Source organism: Protomyctophum parallelum (assembly GCF_964188405.1).
Source record: "Protomyctophum parallelum genome assembly, chromosome: 23".
In the NCBI taxonomy this organism is placed as follows: Eukaryota; Metazoa; Chordata; class Actinopteri; order Myctophiformes; family Myctophidae; genus Protomyctophum; species Protomyctophum parallelum.
In genome coordinates, this window is record NC_139715.1 from 17406644 (window position 1) to 17427038 (window position 20395).

At 43.2% G+C, this 20395-nt stretch overlaps 1 protein-coding gene across 1 annotated transcript; it reads right to left on the reverse strand.

Annotated features, from left to right (window-relative positions):
* Positions 1–12951: 12951 nt before the first annotated feature.
* chrm4a (cholinergic receptor, muscarinic 4a) lies at positions 12952–17874 on the reverse strand (the record flags this gene model as incomplete). The annotated part of the gene is made up of 6 exons (XM_083758951.1): positions 17377–17874; positions 17098–17252; positions 16273–16495; positions 14401–14490; positions 13811–14104; positions 12952–13197 (listed from the first exon to the last, which is right to left on the reverse strand). The coding sequence occupies exons 1-6, from the start codon at positions 17845–17847 to the stop codon at positions 12952–12954; spliced, it is 1479 nt and encodes a 492-aa protein (XP_083615077.1). The 5' UTR covers positions 17848–17874.
* Between the last annotated feature and the right edge of the window lie 2521 nt (positions 17875–20395).

Genomic DNA, 20395 nt, shown 5'->3' on the forward strand with positions numbered 1-20395 from the left:
AAAGGGTGATGCAAGAAGTCTCATTGAACATCCGGCAGTGTGATGCAATAGCCCGGAGGCTTAAAAACCTTGCCTTAATTGGTCCCAAAGGTTGAGTTCAAACGTCACTCTTGCAACACAGATCCTGGGTTAAATAGTTAAATAGTATTATTTAAGGCCATTTTAATAATAATAATAATAATATCTCAAACGTATATAGCGCTTTTCTGAGTACCCAAAGATGCTTTACAAGGGGGGTCTTTAACAACACAAATAAAAACAACTTTAATAGAAAAAAGAAATAATCACTAGAAGCTAAAAATCATTAAAAGACAGTGAAAAGGGTTAGCTAGGGAAGGCAATGTTGAAGAGGTGGGTCTTGAGGGCGGTTTTGAAGGTTTGGAGGGTGGGGGCATCTCTGAGTGCCTTAGGGAGGGCATTCCACAAGGTTGGGGCAGCAAAGGCAAATGCTCCGTCACCCCATGTGCGGAGTTTGGTCTTGGGGACGTCGAGGAGGTTTGCGTCACCAGATCTGAGGGAGCGGGAGGGGACATGACGTTTGAGGAGGTCACAGAGGTATGGGGGAGCCAGGTTGTGTAGTGCTTTGTAGGTGGTCAGGAGTGTTTTGAAGTGGATTCTTTGTTTGACCGGTAGCCAGTGGAGGTCACGGAGGACTGGTGTAATATTCTGTCTTGCAACGCACGACAGCCTGAAATCGTGACTCTTATTCTCCTACTGAATGACATCGAGAAAGAAGACAGAAAAAAGAAAGAGAAAAACCTGGACGATGGTGCATTCAGAGTTCCAGACCTGTAAAGGTCCAATTACGAACATTATTAGTGGTGTTCAGAGCAAAACACAGATCATTACCAATACCAATACAGTTACATAAGTTATTTGAGTTTAGCTCAGAGGATGAGGACCATAGAAGAAGACATGATTATAAACATCTGTTCGCTCGGACAACACTAAAACAAATGTGCCCTTCTGATTCTGATACTCATTGGCCTAAAAGCGGCCACATTATGGCCAATGAGTTTTTATGCAAAACTAATGCTTGGAATGGATTCAGAATCATGAAAACCCTCTAGTTTGATATGGCACATGCTACTTAAGCAAAAGGAAATCTAAAAAAGATTTGCCTCGTCTATGGTGGCCATACTGTACAGGCTGTTCAACACTTTCCCCTCAGACAATTCTTCTGTTATTCAGGATATATTGAAGATACAAAATCAGCTGAGGTTTTAAGTTTTTTTGCAATTAGTTTGAGGTCAAATTACATTATTACTGGACTATACTTCTATTGCTATACACGTCAAGCTGGAGCCTGGATGGGTGATTCGTAATTCATTTGAAAAGTACCCATTTTGCCTCCATACAGCAGGGTGTTTCTTTTAATTTATAATAGTAGTAGATCTCCTCCGATGGACACAACTCAGGGGAGTTAGGTTACACAAGTCTCAGAGGACTGACCTAAATGTATCAATTCTTCCTGTACAATTATTCGAGTTCTCTTCGTTCGGCAAGTTCAATCTTTCGCACCACATATTGTGTTTACTTTGATGGGGTTGAAAACCTCTTACAAAAGCAATATTAACAAACTTTCAGCCACGCTGATATTATCAATACAAGTTATCGTTAAAGACAGTACAACCGTTAACTGTCACAGATCACAATTGCCCTTTCCTGCACGTGGCCTTGTGGTTCAAAGTCAAGAGCTGTTGGGACTGAGCCAGCAGACATAAGAAACTTTGTACATTGACATTATATGAACGTGATGGGTCATTCCATCAAAAATAAGAGTGCCATAATTTTTTTCCACCCTAAAACATGATCATCAGATATTATTATTATTATTATATAAGGAGAAAGACTTTTTTAAAGTGTACAGTATTTGTTAAAATGTTTTTATGTGGACACCCCCACCAGTTCTTTAGGTATGCCTGGTTTGCCTGGTGGGTGGTGATGGGTGGTGATCTGAACTGAAGCCGCACCCACACAGCTGAAGGGGGAGGGGTTAGGGAGGGGATGATATTGTGATGTCACTATATCACTGTTTATTTAATTGGCACGTTTGACTGTCAAAGTTTCAGCCTAAAGGAAGAAACCCTAAATACAAAGGGAAGACATCATTGCACATAAACACACTAAGCAGTCTAATGAAGTACTGTCACCTCATAAACACAGGTGGAAAATAGGATTAAAAAAAAAAGAAATCACGGCACTCATCTTAAAAGGCACAGTGCTGTCTCATTAGTGCGACGGCTTGTTATTTGTTGATCATGAAAAAAAAAGAAATCAACTAGGTGCTCAATGGAGGTGCAGAAAAGGTTCAAAGATCAAAGGCACTGAAATGATGAAGAAAAGGCGGCGATCCGAGCACTAAAAAAAGTATAAAAATGAGGAGAGTGTGGATATAAAATCAAGGTACTTTAATAATAATGTTAAAACGCCAACATGTTTCGTCTCACAAAGGAGTCTTCATCAGGTCGCGTTGGTATAACCCTATCCCAGGCTAAACCTCACTGCATGTGGAAGTCGCGTAGTCCGAGTAATGGGATGTCGCTCCGAAAATGTCAAAGGTCAATGTCAAGTGCACGTAAGCATGTACGTGCACTTGACACGTACATGCGCGTGTACATGCGTACTGGCACGCACCTACCCCCCCCCCCCCCCCCCCCCACACACACACACACACACACACTAACTGACTCGCAGAGATCTTTTGATCCAAGATCTTTATTGAAATTCTGATTCAGGCTGTACACATTATATACTGTGTGTGTGTGTGTGTGTGTGTGTGTGTGTGTGTGTGTGTGTGTGTACACAGTCTTGGGTGAGTACTGTGTGCACTTGTGGCCATACTGTAAGTGTGTCCTCCTCACACCAGCCTTCGATGCCAAACCCACCAGATAAATATTTCAAACCTCAGACATCTCTAAGCTTTTATCCGTTTACGACAAATTACGACTAATACGACTAATTATCAGTGCCACTCATGAGACTGGGCTTTCTTTGTCTCGGTTTTACTTTAGCAATAACGCCATCTTATGTCGATATCATGTCTTTGGGTGTCGTTTCACAGAGTGCCTAAAATGTCTCCGCTTCTCCAAGGTCTTGGACCACCACCAAGGAATGCTGCAAAACCAGGGCCTTAATTAAATGCCATGATATAGCCATGGTACAGTCATGCTATATCAGCCCTTAGTGTGTTATTGCTCTTATAAAGCAGTCTTTATCAGCCAGATACCTCCACAACTTTGAACAACAACGGTATGTTGCCAATCAAAATCTAGAGGGCTATTGTGATTATGCAATGGTAAACTGCAATATGTCCGAATGGGGATAGTTCCAATTTTACTGTCATAATAGAAGATACGACTAGGCCTGTAACATCGGCACAGAAAATACAAGTTGAATAAAACCAGCCATTTTATATCGTTGAATAAAACCAGCCATTTTATATTGTTGAATAAAGCCAGCCATTTCACGCATTAAAAATACTATAAGTTCCCCTATTTGTAAGCTATGATTGATTTGTCATTCTTTTCCCCATCATTATTTTATCCACACACTATGCCTAATGCTAGTGCTCTTGCCAAATGTAGGTCAAGTTTGATTTCATGAACTTGGGTTGTTCCCATTCAGTGAAATAGGTTGCGTTAATGGTTCCATCTGCATTACCATGGTTACTGTGTGACGTTGGCATGACAACAGCGTGGGGAGGGGCCTCTCTGCGGTAGCTATTTTACAAAGATACAAAAAACACAATTCGCATTCCTCAAAAAAAAGAGAACAAAATACCTAATACTGTAGCTGACCCCATTTAAAATTCCCGTCTCCTCAGCATACAAATGTGTGATCTTCTTGTATAACACATTATATACACATTGACACTTTGACGTGTCACCAGCAGTGTTTCCTCCTCATGCAGTATATGTAGAAAATGACATACACTTTCAAACAGTGTTATATCACATTCAAATTATACAGTATACGTGCAGGAGAAAAAGTACAAACAAACAACCAGAAATAGGAAATGCATCAGAGACACACAACTGTACAGAGCTAGAAATTCCCAAAAGCCTCGTCAGGCTTCCAAAAATAAACACCAACACAAATCAGTTTCATGCATTTGCCAGTCGCATTAGTGGCTTCCCCCCCCCCCCCCCCCCCCCCCTCAGCACCCTGCAACAGCATGCCACCAGTGTCATTTCTGGCATGCGTCTTGTCCAAAACATGTGTGCGATATAACAATTATTAATATCGCACAAATAATCTTCGAATAAATCATTATTAAATTATTATTAGAGAGCAGTGTATTGGTTGCATTTGCATAAGCCTATAGCATAATCTGTGGCAAAACAATGACAATATTAGTGAATCTGTTAATACATAATAATCAATAATAGCCATGTTGTTGTTTTTTAGTAGGCCTAGCTATAGGGTAAATATTGTCCTTACCCCAAAACTAAATAAGCATGTATTTCGAACATTGCCTAAACTATCTATGCCTACTACTAAGATCACTGCTAGCCAGAGGCCTACACAGTAATTAGCTGAGCAACATTTTGTATGACAAAATATAGCATTTTTAAGAGTTGTCATGCTCTATTTAAGCGTGACGAAGGTAATGTTAGCGTAACAGGCAGGCAAATGTCAACCTGAGGTAGCCTACTTCATAATGTTTGTTTTTTGATAACGTTACACATGCTTTTGGGAACCACGCAAAGAACAAGTAGCAGAGGACCACAAAGTAAACAACATGACCTCTTTATGTACAGATATCTGCCAAAATGAAGGAAATGTGGACTACTGAGACGATGGAGGTTTTTGTTTCCTTTATTTTGGCAGCTATAATACAGTTATACAATACTTTGTCAAGAGACTCGTAAATATAAAACCTATATCACACTCTTAGAGAGAGATATCTCAACATTTTGAACTTTAGTATGCAATGTTCTTTGTCATCAGTTACTTGTCACAATGTGCAGGTCATACATTTGATGCATTGGAACTTCAGTTACCAAAACAGTTATTCTACGATACTATGATGATTTTTAAACCATTTCCATTGAAACCACAACATACAAGCCGTTTGTTACCTACCCAAAATGGGTCACAAATGCTCGCTGTGACAAAGATACTAAAATTCAATATATCAAGAGATAACATCAAGGTAAACGTTCTACACCTGAACACAAATAAACTGAATGGGTTTCAGATACCCACACATTTTGTTTCATGTGATAAATCAAACAGTCCTCTTTTTATTCATATTTTTTCCAACGCCCTTGGTCGACAGCCTTGTGTTCCTCAACAAGGTCAGTGACCTGTTCAAATCATTTTGACCGGCTTCTGTATTTACACCATGAGAATCACTTAAATCTAGATCGTTTTAGCCCCAGGGGTCTATTTGATCCCCTCCATTTAACCCCCCTTACAAATCTCTTTGCAGACAATAGCCAATCTACAAGCTCACGACACACCGCGTTGTGGCGCGTGGCGAGTGTGTAGATCGGCTAACTCCGCAAAATGTTCGCCTATCATCCCCAGATAGGGTTGCTATAGGGTTCATGTGGTTAAAATAGTTTTTCATGTATACCATCATTTATTTGACAGCCTTACCATTGTTGCATTGTTCATTATGCTGACTTTATACCTATACCTTATTTGACAGGGATAATACAAAAAACAACTATGGGAAACTCCCCCCTGGCAGGTGTAAAGGAGCAACTTGGACACTCAGGCATGAAGGAAGCATGAGTTCAAGTCCGTTGCTCTCCCCTTGTCCCCCATATATGGGGACTAGGTTGGTGGAGGGTGTGTAGAGCCCAGGATCACATTAGATGATTGACACAGGGGTGAAACATGGGTTACAAAATTGTGGGATAAAAAATATATTTATAAAAAAAACAAAAACAACTATGTATCAAGTTATAAAAAAACAAACATATTACGAATGTGGGGTTTCTTTGATTGATCTTTTTCAACCACTCACCTCACTCAGTCACAGAGAAATGTAAACAGTTTTGTCAAGCCTCAACATAAATTCCTTGGGCGGTACGTCCATTCAGACACACAACCGGCAACGTCTTGCCCAGCTTGGGGGCAACATAAATCAACATTGGCCTACAAGACGTATATTATGTACCAAAGTACACAATCTAACTTGCTGTCAATTACCACTTCACCGTCTAACCAGACGGGGGAGAAAGAAAAATATATATTTCATGTAGTTTCTACCTGTTGAGACACCTCTGAGGGAAACGACTTCTATACAAGGAGCTCAAAATGAGATGATCCATCTCTGTGAGATACCGCTGCTCCTTCGCTTGGAAAGGAGCCAGCTTAGGTGGTTCGGGCATCTGGTTAGGATGCCTCTCGGGCGTCTCCCTAGGGAGGTCCTCGACGCACGTCCCACTGGGAGGAGACCCCGGGGCAGACCAAGGCGCAGTTGGAGGAAACACATATCTCTGTGAGAATGCAGCCTTAAAGGTCCTTTCAGATGGGCAGCGTGTGATGCAGACACTGTCGCCTGGATCAACGACAGGTCTGCTCCAGGTCTGCTCAGGAGGGGCGCGACAACGCCAACGTATAAAAAAAGCTTGTGTGCACGAAACGAGCACCCTCGTGACAATCTCGTGGGGCCGTGCCGACGTAATTGCGCTCGCGCTGTTGCCCCCTCGACTTCTCCACGGGTACAAAAATACCGCAGGCCTCACATTGAAAATAAATTACTAATCACTTGCCCATTTGAAAGGGCCTTTAATCTGCTCTAAAGTCAACCATACTCACAGTAATGTCTCAACGCCATCCCAGGTTTGTCCAGACCTTTTTCCTCTCACCATGGCAATAACACAATAATGACTAATCCTTTGTGAATTCGTGGCCCAAGCGTTATGCTTCATTGTTCCCGGGTACTTTAGCGCGCCGTGCAACCAGCCAAGATGGGAGTTCATTCAGTGCCATGTAGAGTATGCACTTACAGTATCAGGAGGCCCTGACCACTAACCTGTTGAGGTTAATAGCTGCCTTTGAGGGGGCAGACCAAAAAAGAAGAGACACAAAGACAGAAATATGACATAGATGAGCGATAAATACGGGCATTCATCAGCCAAGGACAACTCTTCGTCAAAGACTTAAAGTCTCCATCTCTCTCTGCCTTCCACTCCTTCAATTGCTGTTCTATCCCTCCCTCCACCTCTCTCTCTCTCTCTTGTACACTGGCTGTATGTCTCTCTATCCGCCTGACTCATTATTGTTCCACTGTCAAATCACGGGGAACAGTTAGTCCCTCGTCTAAAGACATTAGCAGACGGACTAATCGCATTACAGTACACACATCATAGTGAGAATACTGTACGTTAATAAAGGATTAGAGTTAGACAGCCTATTCCAGACAAGCCAAGGTTGTTATTTTATTATTCTTTTTCAGTTCATGTGCCCATTTTGGGGGTTACTGGAATAGAGGGTATGCGCATGCTTAAAGTGAATGGCACATCGAGTGGCAAGTCGAGTGGCAAAGCAACATGCAAAGTTGTTTTGCCACTGTTTAACGTTGTAATTCAGATAGGACTTTTCTGTTTGGATGCATGGGCTGTCAAGGCCAGAAAGTACTTTTTTGACACTCAGTAGGCATTCCTGCATAACTTCCGGGTTTGATAATGATGTCACGCGCATACCCTCTATAGAGGGGAAAACGACGACGATGTCTGCCCATTATTCCGACCTCTCGGTATTCTGACCTCCCATAATTCAGATAAACGTTAGGGTTACCGTAGGTTAGGTTTCTGGTTGAAGGACTTCAGTGTTTTGTTTACGATACAATTGTATGCATAAGTAAAGAACAAAGAATGATTCGCCATCTTTGTTGAAGAAGAGTCTGGGCAGGTTAGGTTTAGGGTTAGGCTATGACATGGATAGCAACAACAACCACCTCAGCTTGTGTGTCTGCCTGTTTACCTTCTTGTGTTGTAGCCCGTCTGTGAGTGAAGCCAAAAAGGCAGTGGTGGAAAGTAATTAAGTACTTTTACTTAAGCACTGTACTAAAGTACAATTTCGAGGTATTTGTACTTTACTAATTTTGATTAGAAAACATACATTAACCACTTCAACCATATACATTTCGGCAATTTTCAATAGATTTTCTACACATTTTGAACTTGTGAAATGGGACATTCTGCAATATGAATACTTTTAGTACTTTAAGTACATTTTGATGCCGATACTTTTGTACTTTTACTCAAGTACATTTTCAATTCTGTACTTTTACTTGTAACGAAGTATAGTTCTAAATTGCAGTATTAGTATACTTTTACTTAAGTAAAACAATTGAGTACTTTTTCCACCACTGTGAAAATAACAAAATAGGTGTTTTTTTAAGTAGACAATGCCAGAGCTCCAGTGAGGTTTATAGGTAGACTCAACAATGATGGCGTTTTGCTTACCGACATGATCAGTTATGTGCCACCGTCGATGGAGAAGCCTACAGGAATCTAGTTTTAGTCTCACTTCTCCAGTCCTGGTTGCAGTCGCTAAATGGATGCGTCATCTGTAACAGTGGTGTAAATAGACACGCATGAGTCATGTCATGCGTTGGGGGGGGGACACGTGTCAATCACTATGGAAAAAAAGTACAGAATGTCTGGGTTGTTCTGTACGGTCCTTGAAATATAAAGCATATTGAAAGTGAGAAATAGGAGTAAAAGTACATAATTAAAAGTAGCCAAAAAAGAAAGTTATACAAAAAATATACACTTTCAATGCAATTAAAATATACCCATGGACAGAATAACTAATGAATGCAGCTAGCATACGTTGTGGTTAACAATAGCACATGTTTAATGTTATCCTGTCTTGTGTGCAGAACTGCAGATGCGATGACATCCATTTTAAGAGTGCAGTGCATCTAATACAGACAAAAGTTGACAAGACTTAATAACTGTACAATTTTAGCATGGAAACATCTTATGGCTTGGTACGGTCCCAGAAATCTAAATGAACACAGGTTTCCTTCATTCCTTCTGGTTACTACTAGCATGAACACTGAATGAAATATGAACCCACTCGCCGTTTCAACAACATGTCTTTCTTTTCACTTTGGCATAATATTACTTTGTACATTTATAGTTTCATAAAAGAAAAATACCAAAAAAGACCCATTACTTTTCTTTTGACAATTACTACACACAATTTCCTTTGAGAGTCTTGCTCAATATGCCTGGTTTAGTTCAACGCTGTATTGGGCGTATGGGCAAGTGCACTGCAACCTATATCAAACGCTGTTGTAGGCCAGTGATTTATGTCCTAATCCGGGCTTGGTTTGGCCTTGTAAAGTTTGATTGAGTTTGTATCAACACATTTCAGTCATCCATAAATCTGACAGTCTTGAAAATCCCAATGAAATCTCCCCCTCATCTGGTGCGGCTTTCCCTTGGGAGGCGGGATAGTAATGGTGTATAATATATAATCCATGAACTATCATTCACAATGTCTGCAGCGAGTCCTGGATTGGAACAGAAAGGCTTATATACCAAGTTGGTCAGGATTTGGCTCAGCGTTTAGAGTTCCATATGTTCAACCGTCACCTTCGCAGTTTCAGTATAGCTTCTGGCAAAATGGAGATAACGGCAACATCTAGACTCGGATGCATATATCAGCCGGTCTGCCGTTTCCACCATCCACCTGTGTCCTACGGTATTGGCTCAATGGAACATAGACATGGATCGGTGTGTGTGTGTTATATGCATACATGGGGTTGATCCAGTTCTCAAAAATGCTCAATGTCTGTTCCGGTCCTGTTAAAATAAATTACAGTGTTTCGTTATCTACTTAAGTTGTTATTGTCTCAGTAAAATTGCTTTGGCTGGTAAAATTAGCTAAATTTGCCAGAAATGGCAGGGAAAGTGAATTAGGCTAACGCAATGATAGCCTGGTATGAGCCAGACTGATAACGTGGATTCACTCAGACTTCGGGCCGTAGGCAGAGAGTTTGAGAAAACTGAAAATTATTTCTGCTTTTCACTGTTGGCACAGCAGCTGAAATGCAGTCACCGATTGGCCCCGGTCACTTTCGGATTTCTCATGCTCTCTGCCTATAGGCCGAACGAAGTCCAGACTGATAGTGCCACGTGGCGCAAACGGGGGGAGTGAAAGCACGTCATCGGTGTGTGTGCTAATGCCAGGCTAACCGAAATGATACCCTAGGATGTGTTACCACTGCTTGCTCAGTCTGATCTGGTCTGGATGCACCTTTTAATTGGTTTTCTCTGGATCTGGATTCTTTTTGTGTGGATTGTGCTTTGCAATATTTGGGTAATTGTAAAAGGAAGAAGGAAAAGGGCCAAGTTTCAGGATTCAGGGTGTTGGAGTTTCCTCTGGATTAGTGTAACACTATGGCAGTGTTGTTGAGTAGAAAACCCTTGTTCACATATTATAGGAGTCCTTGAAAAACAGGGTTGAGGGTTCCATTGTGAATATGTACGTTCATTCTCCGGGATGTTCTCATGATTCTCTTTGTCCATTTGCCTTGAGATCATTTCAACATGAATAATATGTCAAGGTTTTTTTGTTTGTTGGTCAGTTCAGTATCTGCGGTCCGCTATAATTATATTCCACGTGCATTTTCACAAGTGGCCTATAAGTGTGCTCAAACGTATCTTAAAACATCTCCTAGATGAGTCAGTTACGAGTCGTCACCGATATTGTCCTTAAAAAAAAGAGAAAATAGAAAGTGTGTGTGTGTGTGTGTGTGTGTGTGTGTGGGGGGGGGGGGGGGGGGGATCTCCATCATCTTCACTCATCCTTTGGAAGGTCTTCATTCCTTCAGCCTGAGGGAGCGATCCTTGCTTGGAACCATGATAAGCTGCAGAACCATGCTAAGCTGACAGCCATACGTATCATAAGCCTGGAGGATTCCCCTCGCCACTCTTTGGCTGATGCTTTGAGTGTTTCCTTTTCAAAGTGGGAGAATCGGGGGGTGGATCTGTGAAACATGCATGAAATACCTTTACTTCCCTGTGCTGGAGACTCAAATCTCAAAAACACATTTTTTTTCCTGTATCTTACAACCGATGCTTGTTACAGTACGTGCGGCAAGAGAAGATCTCACGGATGCCTGGGAACGGTCATCTTTTTAATTAGAGAATTAACTGTTCGGGCGGTCAGAAACAGAAGGGGCTGACAGGTGACGGGGGCGGGCCAATCTGGAACGGGGGAGCGGGGGGGGGGTTTCGAGAGTGATGGATGTTTTCGTCTATCCACTGAAAGGTTTGAAATCCTGCTGCGGGCCAGAGTGCTCTTTGCCCGTCTGCTTCTGGACGTCATTAACCCATTCTGACCTGAGATCAGATTCATACGAGGTTTCCGCCGGACACACACTGGTCTGATGAACCCATTCTGACCTGAGATCAGATTCTAAAAAATGTCAGTCGTTCTTCGATTTTTTTCAAAAATAGCAGACCTACAAGCTCGTATCGCGCCACTCGGTGGCGCGATATGAGCTTGTAGATCTGCTATTTTTTAATAGATAAAGCATAACATGATGCCGACACCAAAATGGGTGCCCGGTCAGAATGGGTTAAGGACCAGCGGACATGAGGAAGGGATATGACAGACGGATAGAGGGGGGAGGGGATTGATTGGGTGTGCATGGAGGACTATCCTTGGAATTCCTTGGCTACCTGCTCCTGCTCCTCTATTTCCATGGCCTACTTTCCCTTTCTAAGCTCATCAGTCGTTTCCCTAAAGCCCCCTCCCCTCTTTGCACTAACCCCCCCCCACCCCCTTCCCTCTGATTCTCCTCTTTCCCTCATGTCCTTCGTCCTCTTTGCTTCACCTTTCCTCTTCTTCATCGCCAACGTCTTCATTCTGCTCTGATTTGTCCTCTTTCTCGCTGCCATCCTTCTCCCCGTCTCCTCTGTCTATTCTCCGTCTAACTGTGTAAGTCATTTGCTCCATCCTTCCGCCATATAATCCACCCAGTGCCATTCACCTCCATCTCCCCAGATGGGGGAGATGGACAGATAATTTTTTGGGGGAATCACTAATAATCTGTGGGTTTGAGTGAAGATTGGGGCAGATTACTCAACAGCTCAACTTCACCAAGGAGGAAAGCCACACAGACTAATACAAAAATATATATGCCTCAGTTGTTTATATTCGTCATCACATTTTACTTTCTTTACTAAGTCCAGTTGGTCTGTCAACCCTTAATTTATATATATTTAGTTTTGCCTCATGATAGGGACGCTAGAGTTCATGCAGTACTTGGTATAGCCTTTCCCTAGCTCCTGCTCAGGGTAGCATATGCATCAACATTATCCTGAGTGCCCTGACAGTCATCATCCATTCACTCACTCAGTCCCCCCCCCCCCCCCCCCCACACACACAACCATGCACTTCTCCTCCATCCCTCTCTGTCTCTGCATTGCCCTTCACTACAGTAGTTACGTCCCGCCATCTCTCCTTCCCATCGAATGGCCACATTTTAAAGTCATCACTCTCCAAAATACACATCTCAATCAATTCTCTCTCCCCCCATCCCTCGCTCAGCACTGCTCTGATCTCCTTCCCTTCGGCGAATCGTCCCTCCCCGGCTCAGCTCCACTCTGTTCTGCTCTTTATCCTTCCCTCCTGCCGGCGAGGGCATCGCTCCACCACCCGACGGGGATTTGTTTGAATCTACATGTGGTAGGGAGGGGGGGGGGGGGGACACCATCAAGTCCATCAACACACCCCATCCGTCCGTCCGTCCGTAATCGATTCCTGAAGTCCTTTCCGTCTTCCGTATTCAATCAATCTTCACCCCTCCCTCCTCCATCCATGAATTACTTAATTACTCCGCCGCCCCCTTCCCCCCCTTCCATTTATTCCCCGCCCTCTCCATTCACCCCTCTGCCCCCCCCTCCGTCCGTCCGTCCGTCCGTCCGTCCGTCCATGCGCGTGCGTCCCTCTCTCTCTACGCCCATCTCATCTCGTGCCGATGTTCTTGTACTGGCACAGCAGCAGGTTCTTGAAGGTCTTCTTGAAGGTGGCGTTGCAGAGGGCGTAGCACGCCGGGTTGATGGTGGAGTTGACGTAGCACAGCCAGTAGCCGATGGCCCACACCGTGTCGGGCACGCACGAGTGGCAGAAGGTGGAGATGAGCACCATGACGTTGTAGGGCGTCCACGTGATGATGAACGCCAGCAGGATGGCGAAGATGGTCTTGGTCACCTGCGTGGACAACAGGTGGACAAAGTTGATTTATCTACAGTACACAATACACACAGTATTAACCCATTTAGGCCTGGCGTCGAAATAAATAAAAACATCTTTTTAAAATGTATTTTCTTCTGAAAAACCTCATGTTTCTGTATCAGGGGTGCTCAATATTTCATGTCAAGGACCCCAAAGATTATATGTAATTGGCCGCCGACCCCCATCTGAAAATATGTAGTTCCAGGGACACCCCAGAAGCAAAGATTTGAGTTAAAAACATTCGCTCTGAAAGAATATATATATTCAAAGATTTGCGCCACATTTTCACGATTTTTCAAAAATAGCAGACCTACAAGCTCGTGTTGGGGTGTGTGTGTGTGCTCATGTTTAATTAGCATTTTTTTTTATAACATTTTCACTAAATTTTCACGATTAAAAAAAAAATAGCAGACCTACAAGCTCGAGATCTGCTATTTTTCAATAGCTAAAGTATAACATCATGCTTAAAACACCAAAAGGGGGTTCCCGCCCCAAAAATGGGTTAAGTGAAAGTACATACAGTAGTTACAGTAGTTACTTTCAACCACTGATATTATTATGCCCTCATCCCTGGGTTACATTCTCACACCTTCTTCTCCCGCGCGGCCATCTGTCGTTTCCTCTTCACTTGACTCCTGGCGATGCTCGCAAACTTCCTGGCCACCGTCTTTGGCCGGTTGATGGGGATCGAGTGCTTCTCGCCGCCCTCCACGGGCGGGCAGATCTCGATGGCCGTGATGCACTCGTCCCCGGCCTGCTTCGTCACGATCTTTATCTTGGACCACTTGGAGGCCATGCTCGCCTTGGGGAGGGCAGGGTCCGTCGTGGTGGTGGTGGCGGTGGTCGTGGTCGTTGTGTCAGCGGGGGCGGGATTCATGGCAGCCTGAAATGGAGGCAACAGAGGGCGCTTTTGTCTCGTTACTTCCGCATGCAGAGCGAGCAAGTACGGCGATCGCCTGGTATATGGTGCATTTATATAGCGCCTTTATCCAAGGCGCTTTACATAGAGACACACGGGGACTACAAATTTCACGTGGTCGGTGGGGCAAACGGTTCTCGAGTTATGTGCATTATGTAGCAAGTTGGCTGTAGCAACGTACACACACGCAGATACACAGAGACGTGGCGCATTTATAGTAGGATACTTGCTTTTTTTGGACATGCAGTTGCTTACTGTACCTCTGTCGTAGCATCGCTGTTGGCATTCTCTTTCGGTTCCTTTGGTGCAATGAAAGCCGTGGACGAATCATTGGAGCTCTCTTTTTCCTCCTAATCAGGCAGACAGGTGTAGTGATGGAGGGAGGGATTAGGGGAAGAGAGAGAGCTATGAATACACCTATAGCTAAGACTCGCCCTCTCCCACTTAGACACTCCCACTTGGACACTTCCAGCCGGGCTCATTCATTCAAATTATATATCATGGATTTTACACATTACATATTGGCTCATTTTTGGAACCAGACCTTCAAAATCTCTTCCAAATATCTTCCAAAAATGTGCGTGGCATTTCTCTCTTAAAACAATGTTTTATCATATAGGAAAACTAATGGTGGAGAGGTTTGTCTAACCCATGTTATACTTAGCTGTGATTGGACCATAGCAGTTTGGGGAGGGGCTTAGCTATAGGTCAATTGAGTTCCATCATGTGTAATCGGCACACTCTTATTAGATGATCTAGATCAGACTACACGGCCCGGGGCCAAATATGGCCCTTTGGCTGACTCTGACGGGCCTGTCAAAGGTTACTTGAAAATTAGAAAATAAAACATACTTTCTAATTTTACCTTATGCGTGGACTAAAACTGCATTGCTTTTATTTATTGAAGCCTGTTTATTCACATACACGCAATATTTGACAACCTGTTACGTTCCTTAGAAAGGTTGATGCCGAATGCAGAGGTTTCAACAAAAATATGGACTACTAAGTTCTTTATTTTTACTGAAGTCAGAGGTAATAATAATAATAACATACTCTTAGCAGCTTGTCAAAAACAATGCCATTTACTTTTTATATAGAAATTTCAGTCACATTTTAGTCACCTGGAATGTTTTAGTGTTAGTCTAGTTTTAGTCGACTAAATATAACACGATTTTAGTCGACTAAATCTACAGTTGATTTAGTTGACTAAAATGTATTTTGGCTGGCCTTGATGCCGTTGTAATGACTGATTTTACACTTGCTGAAAATAGCTGATCTACAAGCTCACAACGCGTCGCAGCACAACGCGTTGTGAGCTTGTCTGCTATTTTCAGCAAGCAACCAAGTGTAAAATGACTTATACTGGATCTCTTCCACTAGTCCCTTCCTAACATTTTAGTCTAGTTTTTATTTGTTGACGAAATTGTCAATATATTTAGTCTTAGTTTTAGTCATCATGGCTTAGTTTTAATTTAGTTTCCATTTAGTTTTAGACAGGGAAAAAAGATAGTCGACGAACATTTTTCGTCTTACTGTAGTTTTTGTCGACGAAAACAACAATGTCCTGGACTATAGGCTTGTCTGTGTGTCTGGTCTGACCTGTGTGGGTCCAGGACTAGGCTATAGAGAGTATGCACATGCATGATTTTCCCATCAGGACACGACCCCCTCATCTAGACTGAGTGGCAAAACATTGAGCAGCATGGAGTGGAAATCACTCAACCGTCCTGCGTGCCACCCGTTTCTAAATGTCACATAATGCAGGAGGCAGCGAAATGTTGTGTTATTGAAAACAAGCACTTCCAAACTCTGACACTTAATATAAAGTAAAATAAAATAATCAAATGCAGGGCATTTCTTGGCAGAAAGTAGCTCATAACGTTTCTATGGTGGATTTTCATGAAACAAAGCTTAGCTTTAGCTTTTGAAAAATAGCAGACCTACAAGCTCGTAGCGCGCCACTCGGTGGCGCGCTACGAGCTTGTAGGTCTGCTATTTTTGAAAAATCGAAGAACGACTGACATAGAAACATAGCTTTTTCAGAAAACTGTCATTTTCAAACAGACATTTTTAGAATCTGATCTCAGGTCAGAATGGGCTAATAGGCTGTGTGTGTGTGTGTCTGGTCTGACCTGTGGGGGTCCGGGACTAGGCTGGGCCGGAGGAGGCTCGGTGGGCGTGGTGGGGGTCAGCGGTTGGTCCACCCTGCCGTTCTTCACCGCCTCCTCCTTCAGCACGCTGCTGCCCGTGGTTTCCAGGCTGGGCTTGGGCGTGGCGCGGGGACTGGCCTGGGGGGACTGGCTCTCGTTGTTGTTGTTCTGCCTCAGCAGGTGGCTCTTCAACAGGCTGGGGGTTCTTTGGAAGAAAATTTATATGAATATATACAGTCAAAATAATAATAAGAAAATAATGTGACCGTTTTTGACCGAGGCTAAGTCATTGAATTTGTTTTAATTTTCCTTTTTTAACCCCCCATGTCACGTGAAAGCAGGGAATCGTAGCTTCAAATTGACATGTTATGTTGGTTGTTCAGTTTGACCCACCAGTTTTGGAGATATGGCTTGTAGAGTAATGTCTCGGCGAGTTGAGAAAACGGGTTCTTCTGTGGACTCTAGCATTACACCTAGCTACATGTTTAAGCATTTATTTTTTATTCCATGTCGACATTTATTTCAGACATGCTCTGGTATGTGAAGAGTCTGTCTGTGCTATTAACTCATTTTGGATAAAAAAAGACATATCTTTGATGTCCAACAAGGTTTGAGCCCAAACAGATGGTCATTGTCTGCCATTATAACATTTGTGGAAGTACTTCTTTGTCCTACAGCGTGCACAAGAACGTTGCTCTGTCCAGCGAGATTAGCTCAGTGAGAGACACACAGCCCTCCCAACGCATACACGCACCCCCCCCATCCCCCATCCCGCTGAAAACAATCTGATCCTCATGACGCTCTTACTTTATTCCTTTTTTCTCCTTCTTCTCCGGCTTTTGTTTGGACACGCGACTCCTGGAGGCCAAGGAAATGTGGATGTAGAGGACAGTCATGATAATGACCGGCAGGTAGAACGCTGCGATAGCCGTGCCGAATGTTACCGCTGGATTGGACAGGAACTGTGTGGCGCAGAGAAAGAAGAAAGAGTTAGAAAGAAGAAGCAAACTAAATAAACTAAACAAAAGAGGGAAAAGTCTGTATAATGTCAAATGTGTTCTTTATATACAGGGCAGAGACTTTTACCTGTATATAGCACTCTCCTTCCGGTACAGTTCTCTCTCCGACGATGAACTGCCAAAACAAGATGGCCGGGGCCCAGAGGACGAACGACAGAATCCAAGCCAGAGCGATCATGCAGCCCGCCATCTTGGTCGTCCTCCTCGCCGGATAAGTCAGGGGCTTCGTCACGCAGAAATACCGGTCGAAGCTGATAGCCAATAAATTCATCACCGACGCATTGGAGACGACGTAGTCCAGGGCCAGCCACAAGTCGCAGACGACGGGCCCGAGCGGCCAGTAGCCGACTATGATGTAAACCGTGTACAGATTCATGCTGAAGACGCCGATGATCAAGTCGGCGCACGCCAGCGAAAAGAGGAAATAGTTGTTGACAGTCTGTAGGTGGCGGTTCACTTTGATGGACATCAGGACGAGGATGTTCCCCGTGACCGTGACGAAGCTCAGCGACCCCGTGACCAGGGCGATGAAGAACATCTCCACCACCTTGTAAGGGCTTCCGGACAGCCCGCCGCTCGGCTGACAGGCCGTCGAGTCGTTGCCGACGCCATCGCAGGAACCGTTGGAGAACGGGTCGGCTGACTGGTTGATGAAGGAGCCTGAGGAAACCAAAAAACAATGCAAAGGGTTAAAAATTGGTTTCATGTTACGCACTCAAGAGTTAAAGATGGTTACCAATTCTGCATCATTTTAGCTGGGGACCACCTGGAACCGCCTCAAGGACCACTGGTGGTCCCCGGACCACTGGTTGAAAACCATTGGGTTAGACCGTTTAGGCCGTGATCTGGAATCGTGCAAAAGTTGTTGTATGATAATGTGGGAGGGGTTAGGGTTATGATGTCACTAAAATGGTGTCATTCCATGCCTTTTGACTCAAAGGCTTTCAGCTTTCAGGAAGAACCCAGAAACACACTGAAAAGACTTATTTGAATATTATAACCACACCTGGGGGTCTATTAGAGTAATAACTCCATAGACACGCAACATCCTGGGGACACTCCAAAATGCTGTCAACATCTTGATACTTCATAAAAATGCTGACTTTTTTTATAGATAGATCTTTTCATCCGAGTCAGCAATAATTTGCTGCTTTATAACTCGGCACCTACAGCCAGAGCTGCAGGAAACTACAGCAAATTCCCTGGGAATGCCATTAAACCCCTTTTGTTCAATTTGGCTGACACTTCATTTCCACTGCAAACGTTAATCTGATATGTCAGCCATGTGATACGGAGAGCAGAGTGGTATCAGATGGCTACATTGTCACATTAACTCATCAAGGCAACGTGAAAACGATTGAAGTTTTATTCAATGCGAGTGCAGCTTAAGGCTGAAACTGAATGTCTGTGTAATATTAAGTAAGAACCATTAAAGGCATTTATGTTGAGATTAGTCATTGTGTTTTAATTAATTTATTATTGTGTATTTAACAAAGCCCACTATGGAATTTAATGGATTTTTCTTAACGTGCATAAACCGAAAAATACAAAATAATAGAAAAAATAAACTACAATTATGAATTGCATTTTTTGCTAGAGTGCACGAGGGACAATTCAAAATGTAACTAATGTCTAACATGTAGTGCAGTGGAAGTATGAAATGGATATACTCAAAGTTTGAACAGTGTACTGTATGTGTGAAAGTATGTACTGTGGGAGTAGTCGGGCGCCAACGTTTTGAGGAGACATATTGGATGACAAGGTGGAGGAAAGGGAGGGAACGATGGAGTTATTGAAGCAGATTTGGACCCCGTGCTGATGTCTCACTGATAGTAGCACTGAGCCCCATGTGTGGTAAATGTGTATTAAATGGCGGAGGCCCAGAAATATCCACTTCAGTACATAGAGAGACAGCACGAAATAACAAGACTGTTGAGGAGCAACAGGATATCACAGGCCGATCCCTAAAACATCAACTTACCCAGTACAAAAAAGCCATCCCAGCGGTTTGTACTTGCTGTGTAAATTACGTACAGGGCTAGCCGGTGACCTGAATTCTTCTCCAATATTGTACATCAAAGGCATTCAAAACTGTTATTTAACCCATTCTGGGCGGGAACCCCGGTTCAAGCATCATGTTACTTTGGTTATTGAAAAATAGCAGATCTACAAGCACTCGGTGCCGCCGCTGCCACGCTGCGAGCTGGTAGGTCTGCTATTTTTGAAAAATCGTGAAAATGTGGCCCAAATGTTTGAATATATTCTTTCAGAACGAACGTTTTACAGATATACAGATAATTTCCGGGGGTTCTTGACATGAAATATTTTGGGAACCACTGACATAGAAACATACGTAGGATATTTCAGAAAACTGTAAGGATTTAGATGGCATTTATATAATCGTCCTCAGGTCTAAATGGGTTAAAATAACTGTATTTCAAATATTACATTTATAATCTTTAGGTACTAATTGGGCCACTGGAACATTAGTTTTTTTTCCCCTTGTAGTGTAGATGGGGTTTTTGCCAGCTCTTATACAGAATTATGCAACTTCTCAGTGGGATTCTACGGTGTGTGGGTGTTGTAGATAGTGATACTGCAAGCTGTATCCAATAGGTAATCAAGGCATAAAGTGATTCGCTTGTGGTTTGTAATCTTTGAGAAATGAGCGCGGGGGAGCCCTAAGCAGCGACAAGCACAGAACCCATTCAAAAGGGCTTTGCAAACACAATACTGTTTGAAATCCATCCAAAAGCATGAAAATGATATAAAGTATTTTCCACATATTTTTCACAAAGAAACCATGTCTGTATCTTCTTACTACATGTAGTGAAGTCTGAATTAGCCTGGCATGGCAACACTAATATCACTGCCTAGATAAATTAGCTTGGAACTTTGGTGGGGAAGATTTATTACCAGGTGGCAGATTCCAACGTCACAGCAACACAAGTCTCACATTAAATAGTGGGCTCTGATTGGTCACCCACAACACTGGGGTGAGCGAGATGCAATTCAAACATGAGGAGTGCCAGACCAATCTCCCCAGGGATTTCTTTCCCTGCTGCGGCATATTCGTCTGGTTTCCA